Source organism: Oryx dammah, unplaced genomic scaffold, assembly GCF_014754425.2.
Source record: "Oryx dammah isolate SB20612 unplaced genomic scaffold, SCBI_Odam_1.1 HiC_scaffold_16, whole genome shotgun sequence".
In the NCBI taxonomy this organism is placed as follows: Eukaryota; Metazoa; Chordata; class Mammalia; order Artiodactyla; family Bovidae; genus Oryx; species Oryx dammah.
The window spans coordinates 2,647,822-2,657,289 of record NW_024070200.1 but is presented as its reverse complement, the minus strand read 5'-3'; the positions used below and the strand labels follow the sequence as shown (position 1 = coordinate 2,657,289).

Below are 9,468 nucleotides of genomic sequence, written 5' to 3'. Positions count from 1 at the left end.
AAGAACACTGGAGTGGGTTGCCATTTCCTTCTCCAGTGCATGAGAGTGAAAAGTGAAAGTGAAGTCGCTCAGTCGTGTCTGACTCTTAGCAATACCATGGACTGCAGCCCACCAGGCTCCTCCGTCCATGGGATTTTCCAGGCAAGAGTACTGGAGTGCGGTGCCATTACCTTCTCCGAATAAATTGGCTTATTCATCTTTTATTACTGAGTTGTGAAATTTCTTTACATATTCTAGATCAAACCCTTTACCAGGTATGATTTATAAATATCGTCTCCAATTGTGTGGACTGTCTTTAACTTTCTTGATAGTATCATTTGTAAAAGAAAAGCAAAATACTTAAATTTTGATGAAGTTCGATTTATCTATTTTTTCCTTTTTGTTCCTTATGCTCTTGGAATTGTGTTTAAGAAGTCTGTACTTAAAAAAAAAAGTCTGTGCTTAACTCTAAGTCTCTCCTTGTGAAATGATAATTTACTCCTGCATTTTCTCTTAAGAGTTTTATAGTTTTAGCTTTTACAGTTAGGTATATGATCCATTTTGAGTTTTTCTTCAGTTATTAACACATTTAGGTAACAAGATCTGGAGGCAGGTCTAATATCTGCTGTGATTTTGGAGCTGAGTGTACACTCTGTTCTGAGATCTCTCCAACACGTAATGTGATGAGACAGTATCATGATTTCTATGGGGAGACAGAGCCCTAGCCATTGCTAATACTGCCTACTTTCATAATTGAAGAAAATGATAGATTTCAGTTAAAGGTTCATTTAAACAAACCTGTAACTACCCTCCAGGGCTCATGGTACCCCTGAGGTCTATCCACGGGTTACAGGTTAAGAACTCCTAGAGAGCTAAAATTTCTGCCTGGAATCTCAGTTTCTGAAGAGTCTTCTGGGGGAATGAACCCTCCCAGGACTGGCTTCTGGCTGTTTTTCTGCCACAGCCCAGCGCACATCCTTCTTCCTGGCTCCAGCTTTGTAGAAGCTATTCCTTGCCTAGCAAATTTCTAACAAGCCATCTAACAATAATACTAAAACTAAAAAAAAAAAGAGAGAGAGAGTAGGAGTAAGAATTATAAACACAGGACTTCCCTAGTGGTCCAGTGGCCAAGAAGACATGCTTGCAATCAAACCAGGGCCTGGGGTTTGATCCCTGGTCAAGAAACTAGATTCCATGTGCCACAACTAAGAGGTCACATGCTGTTACTGAAAGGTCCCGAAACGAAGATCGAAGATGCAGCGTGCTGCAACTGAGGACCGGGGCAGCCAGATATACAAATAAATGAAACAAATATTTAAAAAACAATTATAAACACTGTGCGTGGAATCAGCGGACTTCCCAGATGGCGCAGTTGGTAAAGAATCCCCTTGCTAACGCAGAAGATGAGGGTTAGATCCCTGATTTGGGAAGATCCCCTGGAGAAGGAAACGGCTACCCACTCCAGTATTCTTGCCTGGGAAATCTTATGGACAGAGGAGACCAGTGGATTGCAAAAGAGTCAGACATGACTGAGCATGCACGCAGGCATGCTCACACGGTATATGTAGAATCAAACAAGGTCTTTTACTCACATCCTCAAACTTTGTCCTCCCTGCCTTCCTAGGTCTCTGGTGAGGCATGTGGCTTGCATGGCTCTGTGGCTGAGACCTGCTGTGGGGCACGTGGTTCAGACAGATGCCTTTACCTCTAGGTGCCTCAGTTTCTTTACCTACAAGGCATGGATGAGCCCCATGGGATTAATAGGTGAATTAAAAGAACCCAAGATCTCTACCCAGAGAGCAGAACCAGGCAGAGTTATATACCTGAAGACATTAGCTATTATCTTTAAACCTTTCACAGGAGAGAAGGTGCTATTTCTCTGCCAGCATAGAGACCTGGGAGACCTGGGTTGGGAAGATCCCCTGGAGGAGGGCACAGCAACCCCCTCCGGTATTCTTGCCTGGATAATCCCCAGGGACAGAGAAGCCTGGTGGGCTACCGTCCCCGGGGTTGCAAAGAGTCTGACATGACTGAATGACTAAGCAGAGCACAGCATATCCATTCTCTCCTGCACTGGGTTGCTGCTGCTGCTAAGTGGCTTCAGTCGTGTCCAACTCTGTGCGACCCCATAGATGGCAGCCCACCAGGCTCCCCTGTCCCTGAGATTCTCCAGGCAAGAACACTGGAGTGGGTTGCCATTTCCTTCTCCAATACATGAAAGTGAAAAGTGAAAGTGAAGTGGCTCAGTCGTCTCCGACTCTTAGCGACCCCATGGACCTGTTTACTTATTTGTATCATTCAGGAGAAGGCAATGGCACCCCACTCTAGTACTCCTGCCTGGAAAATCCCAAGGACGGAGGAGCCTGGTGGGCTGCAGTCCATGGGGTCGCTAAGAGTTGGACAGGACTGAGTGACGTCACTTTCACGCATTGGAGAAGGAAATGGCAACCCACTCCAGCGTTCTTGCCTGGAGAATCCCAGGGACGGCAGAGCCTGGTGGGCTGCCGTCTATAGGGTCCCACAGAGTCGGACACGACGGAAGCGACTTTAGCAGCATCAGGATTCTTTGAGTTGTAGCAGAATCTCCAATCTCTCTATCTCAGGATCTCCAATGGCTCTATTTTAAAAGCCAGGGTTTCAGGCCTGGCTTACGGGGCATGAGCAGTGGGGACAGGTCAGAAGATTGTATCAGACTCAACTGGCCTTTCTGCATAGACTGGGGGTGTAAGAAGAACTCCAGGGAACAGGGCCTGGACTGGCGTGGGCGAGCGAGCCCTCGCAGGGCAAGTGCCTCCTCCAGCTTCTGGCCCTGCGGCCCGTCTTGCCTGTGCCATCCCTGGCCTGGCCTTGGAAGTTCTAGGCTTTAGAGCCTTGGGTCTTGATTTCAGGGAGTGAGGGCCCTTCCTCCCTGAGAGCTCCAAGAAAAAGTTCAGGGAGAGCCTTGATTGGCCTGACCGGGTCATGTGCCCTTGTGGAGCCAATCACTGCAGCCAGAGTTCTGGGGCTCTCTGATTGGCCAGACCTGGGTCACATCCTGGTCAGAGATGGGGAAGCCCCAAGCCAACTGCTAGGAGAGGGTGGTGCGCATGGGCTGCCTCTTGGGAGATGCTGGGCTGACAAAACCCAAGGTCCTCCTCAAGGGTGTATTTCACGTTGTCTCCGTCAGACCTCACCTGTGCCAGGAACCCTCTCCTCACTGGGCTTGGCTCCTGCTCTGTGCTCGCATGGGCAGCCTGTGTTCCCTATCATTTTTCACTCAAATGTTTAATGAGTTCCTACGATACATCAGGCAGAGAGAAGGGGGTCTAGGAGGAACCCCAACACCTACAAATCGGAAGGAGAGGGTGGAAGCTGCAAAGGGGGCTGAGGGGGGAGTGGTGTGTGAAGGAGGAGGAGGAGGACCAAGGTCCAGGGAAGTGAGGGAATTTCCCAAGGGAGGAGTGGCAGACCCAGGTGCTGCTGAGAAGTGCACTGAGAACAGGAAGTGACCGCTGGATTGGGCAGGAGGGAGCTTGTGGGTGACCTTAACAACAGTTAAGGGTAGGGATAAATCCCTGCTGGGGTGGGGTGGGGAGAGGCTGGGAAGGGAGGGGGTGGAAAAGGCAGGTTTAGACTAGTCTCTGAGTTTTCTACGGGGGGCGGGGAGAGCAGGCAGAAGGGGGCTTGGGAGCAATGGTGAGCTCCGCCCCGCCTCCCGCCTCCTTTTTGGAACATGGTACCCAAGGGAAAAGAGAGAGAGGCTGATGGTACAGGACAGCAGCAACGGGAGGGTAGCAGGAAGTGGGTGCTTGAGATCAAGATAGGGGCGGGAGAGCCTGAGGGGGAGGTGGATGCCAGGTAGGGAGATGTGTCAGTTTGGGGACTGGAAGACGAGAGATCCCATCTGACGGATTCAGTTTTTCTCACTGAAGAAATGAGGTGAGGTCATTTGCTGGGACTGAGGGCAGAAGGGCTGTGGGAGGTGTGTAAGGAGAGGGAGAAGAGTGTGAAATCTTAGTCTCAGAGGGTGGGGAGAGTGTCCCCAGAAAACATGGCAGGGCTGCTGACTCTGTGGAGTGCCTGCTTGAAGTCTGACATCACAAATTCCCAATCAGAGGGGCTGTATGTGGGCCCCTTGCCTGCCCCCCAACAATAGGCAGGGGCAGGAAAGGGGCTTTCCTTTAGGTTGCAGGGTTGCTTCAGGTGGAAGGAGAGGGGGTGGGGAGACGGAATTTGTAAAAATCCAGCAGCCTAGGTGGTAAGTACTACTATTTGTGTTTTACAGACCAGGAAGCTGAGAGGGTCAAGGCAGTACGGCATTCTGTGTGACTTCCGGGTCAAACTAGAACTGGGCTTGGCACATGTTAGCTGTTATATATTTGTTGAAAAAAGTGACTGGCTGGAAGGCCCAGTGATGTATCCACTGTCATTACCCAGCTAGGAAGTAGCTCCAACCTTGGGGTTTGCTATAGGTGGGACTGGTGACCCCACATCCTGCGTCTTCCCTGTGGCCCTAATAGATGACTCAGTTTCAGCCATGTGCCCTTGTAGGCTACTCTCTCCAGAGTCTGGTAGTAAAGCTTCATAGACACCAAGTGAGCAGGGCAGTGTTCTCAACCTCATTTCTCACGCAGTGCTCCCCCGGAGATGAGTCACAGCCCTCAGCCAGGTGTGAAGGCCACTTCTGGTTCCCAATCTTTGGCTTTGCTGCCTGTATCCTCCCACTGCGGCTGGTGGGGAGTTATTGGGGGGGGGGCACACCTGTACCACCTGGGCTCTCCAAGGAGACGGGTATCCTTTTAAGGGGAATCTAGGAGTTGAGACCCTGAACTCGGTGAGGGCACGTCTTCTCCATGGTGAGGGCACAGCGCCTTTTCTTACAGGCCCTTCGGACAGAAGTGAACGTGGTCACTTCATTGAAGTAACAACGACGGTCCATGCCGCAGAAAACGTGGAGAACATCCTGCTTATTTATTCAGGCTTTTAAAACCATCAAACTCCAGATCTCTCCCTGTAGCTATTTATAACCCGAGCTGGTGTAAACTGTCCCCATATTAAGCGCAGGTTCGAAGTAACTTAAAAGAAAAATAGCCATCCGCTGCATTTAAAATAATTTTTTTTTTTCATTTATAGACCTTCTCTTGCCTCCCGATTATGTGTGAAGAGCGCGCGTTGTTTGGGGGAATCGGTGGGGGTGGGGCAGATACAGACCTGGGGGGGAGGGGGTCACACACTCTCCCATCCCCCCTCACAGCTATAAAAGCAGCCCCTGGGCCCACTGGGCCCTGTCCAGGACGAGGGTATTTCGGCCTGGGTCGAGCGTTTCCTCACCGGGGTGCTCAGGGTGGAGCGGAGGAGGCCGGGCAGGCGGCAGATCCGGAAAAGTGGCTCTTGCCTCGGAGGAAGTTGACCCTCCTCCCCCTACCGAAGGCTTGGGATGAAAATGGTTTCTGCCCCCTTTACCCTTCTTGGATCCCCAGCCCGTTTCTGTAAGCCCCCCGTCCCCGTTTTCTAAGGGCTCCCCTCCCCGCCCGGGGACAATCCTGCCTCTTCACAGCTCTCCAAACGGCCATCTGGGATGGCAGGGGGACCCCCACCCCACCCCGCGCCCCGACTCTGCGTCCGGGCAGCGCCCCCGCTCAGGACCCTATCCTCCGGCCTCGAAGGCGCGGCGGCGCCCCGAAACTCGGGCGATTGCGGCGACTTCCAACGTCCTCCCTACCCCCCAATTAGCAGAAAGCCCCACCAAAACCCCACCCCGCACCCCGAGCTCCCACACTGCCTCCTCCGACTCCAGGAGACACCGCCACCTGGGAACTCTGTCCCCCTGCACCGGTGCTGCCCCCGGCGCGGAGACACCCCCCCAAAACCCCGTGGGAACCGCGGGGCCGCAATTAGTTTCTTCCAATTAGTTTCCCTTCTTTGTATAAGAACCCATTCAAACTGCGAGAGGTAGTCCTCCGCGCGAGGGGGAAAGTAGTCCCGACCTCGCCTTCGGTCTCCTCTCTCGCGTCGAGCGTGTTTCCCTTCAGGAAACCGGTGCGGCTCTCGGCGGAGCCCTCCGGGGAACGCAGGGGCCAGGGCCGCGGGGTGGGGGTGGGGTGCGCTCAGGGGAAGCGGGGCGGAGGGGGGGATGCCGGCAGAAGGAGGGGGCGGGGAGGGCGGCTAACTCCCCGCTATTGCCTAGAGAGATGGATCATGGGGCGTAGAGAGACGGCAAACCTCAAACCACGTACAGCGGGCGATACGCGTCAACCGAACCTGACCAACGGAAGCCAGGCACCACCCCCGTCCCCGCTCTCCCGCCCCGGCCCCTCGGACGGACGGCTGCGCGCAGCCAATCGGGCTGCCGCTCGCCGTCCAAATCGCACGAGAGCCAATGGGGGCGCGCGGGGGGCGGAGCCTCCCTCCCCGCGCCGGGTTGGGCTGCGCGCGGCTCCCCCCCCCACCCCGCCACTCACCTCACTGCTGGCCCAGGCCCCGCCCCCCTCCCCTCCCGCTCGCTGCTCCCGGAGTAGTTAGAGCCAGTGAAGTGCGGGCGGCGAGGAGAGCGAAAGTTGCGCTGGGCTCGGCGCCGGGGGGCCTGAAGCGGCTCCGCGTTCCGCCCGCCAGGGCCGCCTCAGCCCCAACTCGCGCCCGCAGGCTCCGGCCGCGCCCGCCCGCACCCCCTCCCCCGGCCCAGCGCACCCCCCACCCCCACCCCCGCCTCCTCAGTAGCCGCGGGGTCCCCCGTCACTTTCGCCGGCCCGGGCCCCCCGCCGATGCCGGCCATGGTGGAGAAGGGCCCCGAGGTCTCAGGGAAGCGGAGAGGGAGGAACAACGCGTCCAGCGCGGCCGCCTCGGCCGCCGCCGCCGCTTCGGCCGCCGCCTCGGCCGCCGCCGGCTCTTCAGCCGCCGCCGGCTCCTCAGCCGCCGCCGCCTCCGCCGCCTCAGCCGCCGCCTCGGCCGCCGCCGCCCCCAATAATGGGCAGAATAAAAGTTTGGCGGCGGCGGCGGCGCCCAATGGCAACAGCAGCAGCAACTCCTGGGAGGAAGGCAGCTCCGGCTCGTCCAGCGACGAGGAGCACGGTAGGTGGCAGCCGCCCGCGCCGCCCCCGCGCCCGCCCGCCCGTCCGCGCGCTGACCGCCCCCCTCTTGCTTTTCCCGCAGGTGGCGGCGGCATGCGGGTCGGACCCCAGTACCAGGCGGTGGTGCCCGACTTCGACCCCGGTGAGTAGCGCCCCGGGCCGGCCGGCCAGCCGGCGACCCGAGGGGGCGGACGGCCTCGGACAACTTTTCTTTCTGTGGGTGTGGGTCCTGCCGTCCGCGGGGAGACGCTCGCGCCCGTGTGTCCTGCCGGCGGGCCGGGCCCCCCACCCCCCACCCCGGGGAGGCCCGAGGGTCGCCCGGGCGGGTCGGACGCGAGGCGGCGGCGCGCCGGCCACACCTGGCCACCTGGCTCGGGGTTCCGGCGTCCCCGGTCCGCGCGAGCCGCGCCGGGGCCGGGCGGGGGTGGCCGCGCGCCGGAGACTTAGCTTCCTGCGAGCGCCCCAGGGCTCGGGACGGCCTCGGACCCGCCTCTCCCCTGCGGAAGGTTGCCCCGCGTGCCCTCTCCTGCCGGCCCCCGGCCTCCTGCCTGCCCCCGACTCCCCTCCCGTCCTGAGATTCCCCCCAAAACCAGTTAGTCGAAGAAGTGTGCTTCCCAGAGGGCGCCTGCCCAGGGAAGAGAGGCTTGCCGGTGGCAGTTTGATTTGTAGGACCTATTTGTAAATGTGTGTGTTATTTCCTTTTTGTTTGTTTGTTTTGTTTTAAAGGAAGAGGTTGTGAAAGGTTAGAACCCTCGGAAAGCTTTAGCCTAACACCTCCAAGGCATCCCAACCCCCTTGCTTGGAACATTTGTTACCCTTGCTGCGCTTCTGTGTGCAAGCAAATTCAAAGTACCAGAAAAATCCTACCAGACAAAGGAATTCGTCAGTGAGATTCTAGCTTGTCTCCGTATAAGACTGTCTTTAAAGATTGTTGGCGTGGAAAATGTTTGAAAGGACGTGGGTTTTATTTCAGAAATCAAATTCAAAAGAACCTTGTGGAACTGGAGTTAACAGTCCTCCTGGTTGGAGGGCTTTAGAACTGGTGGTTCTCTATGTAGGTTACACCACGAGTTTATTTGAGAGAATAAATGCATAAATGCTTTTCCTTGGAAACAAGACTGCAGAAAATTGCAAGGATCTAGCCCTTGAAAAAGGCGATTGCTCTTAAGCTGTTATTAAGGTATGAAACTCTGGGTGTTCTTTGAAGTGAAAATACGTAGGCATCCCTGAGTGAGCTGTTGGGTTCTCTGGAAATAAATGACCTTTCCCGCATTTGCCTTCTACAGTTTTGGTCTGTTGATGATTTAAATCTCTTAAAGTATCTGTAGTCTGACGCCCAGGTTTGTATTCCTTTTAAACTTCGGTTAGTCTTCCTATAGTTTCTCCTTCCCCCACGTCTTCCTTTTTTGGTCGTCACTTCTCATTTATAAGAGCGACAGGATGGGACTCCCAGGCCAGGCTTCTCCCCTGTGCATGGCTTCTCCATTCCTCGGTTGGCCACCAGGGGAAGCATACTGTTTTTTGGTTACAGTTGACCCTATCTTCATTTTGTAGGTCAAGTCCATCTTTGTTTTAATACACAGACCATAAAGCAAAGCTCTTCACCAAGTTTCCCTCACATATTTAAAAAAAAAATCAACTTGTACACATCTTTGAATAAGTTGGTCACTTTTGGGGTACATTTTGGTTACATTCATTTGAAAGCTTTGTTTAAATATGTTGGCTGTGACTAAAGATAAGTGCATATTTGATGGCAACAGCGAGAATTAGATTTCTGATATTGTTCTAAATGTTGATGGCCTAGCTCTGGATTGTTAGGAATGAGGCAGACAGACTTCTTTGGAGTTGTTATCTTTGAAACAGCACATGTCATATTTTGAGCTGTCCTTGCAGTTTTGATGGACTAAGGGCAAGCATAAATTTGTCAGAGACCTGCCGTTCTAAACAGTGAAACACTGCAAATGTTTTGCTGTATAGTCTTACTGTCAGTTGATTGGCTCTTGGCATTAACATTTCCTATTTTGTGTTTGTTTTAAAATCTAGAAAGGAATCTAACTGGTGTGAAATAATTTGAAGCCTTGTTTTGCTATTCTGAGCAGTGGGACAAATTCCTAGGCATGGCTGGAAATTGTAGAACTTTACTTTTTACTATTTATTTATTTAAAAGATGTGTTCTCATTTAACTTAAAATCTAAGGGAAGGGGAGACTTCCATTTTGGAATAGAAATGACACACCAGTTTTGTTTCATATCAAGCAAATTTTTTTTTAGGTCTTTGGACTTAGTTTTTTTCCATGAGTACAAGTTAGGAATAATATGGAATTGAGATTGTGCTTGTTACTGCTTTTTCTTTTTCTCTTCCTGAGTTTTGAATGCATATTTATTACTTTATTTTTACCACCATTTGAACAAACTAGTGAATGTGAAACTCACCAGAAAGCCAC

At 53.7% G+C, this 9,468-nt stretch overlaps 1 protein-coding gene across 1 annotated transcript in view; it reads left to right on the top strand.

The window, feature by feature from the left end:
• Positions 1 to 6,682: 6,682 nt before the first annotated feature.
• Positions 6,683 to 9,468, top strand: part of RCOR1 (REST corepressor 1) — a 127,074-nt gene continuing 124,288 nt past the window's right edge. The window contains exons 1-2 of the mRNA XM_040256888.1: positions 6,683 to 7,026; positions 7,108 to 7,167. Coding sequence (XP_040112822.1) covers positions 6,720 to 7,026; positions 7,108 to 7,167 — 367 coding nt within the window. The 5' untranslated portion in view covers positions 6,683 to 6,719. The remainder of the gene's footprint in view (positions 7,027 to 7,107; positions 7,168 to 9,468) is intronic.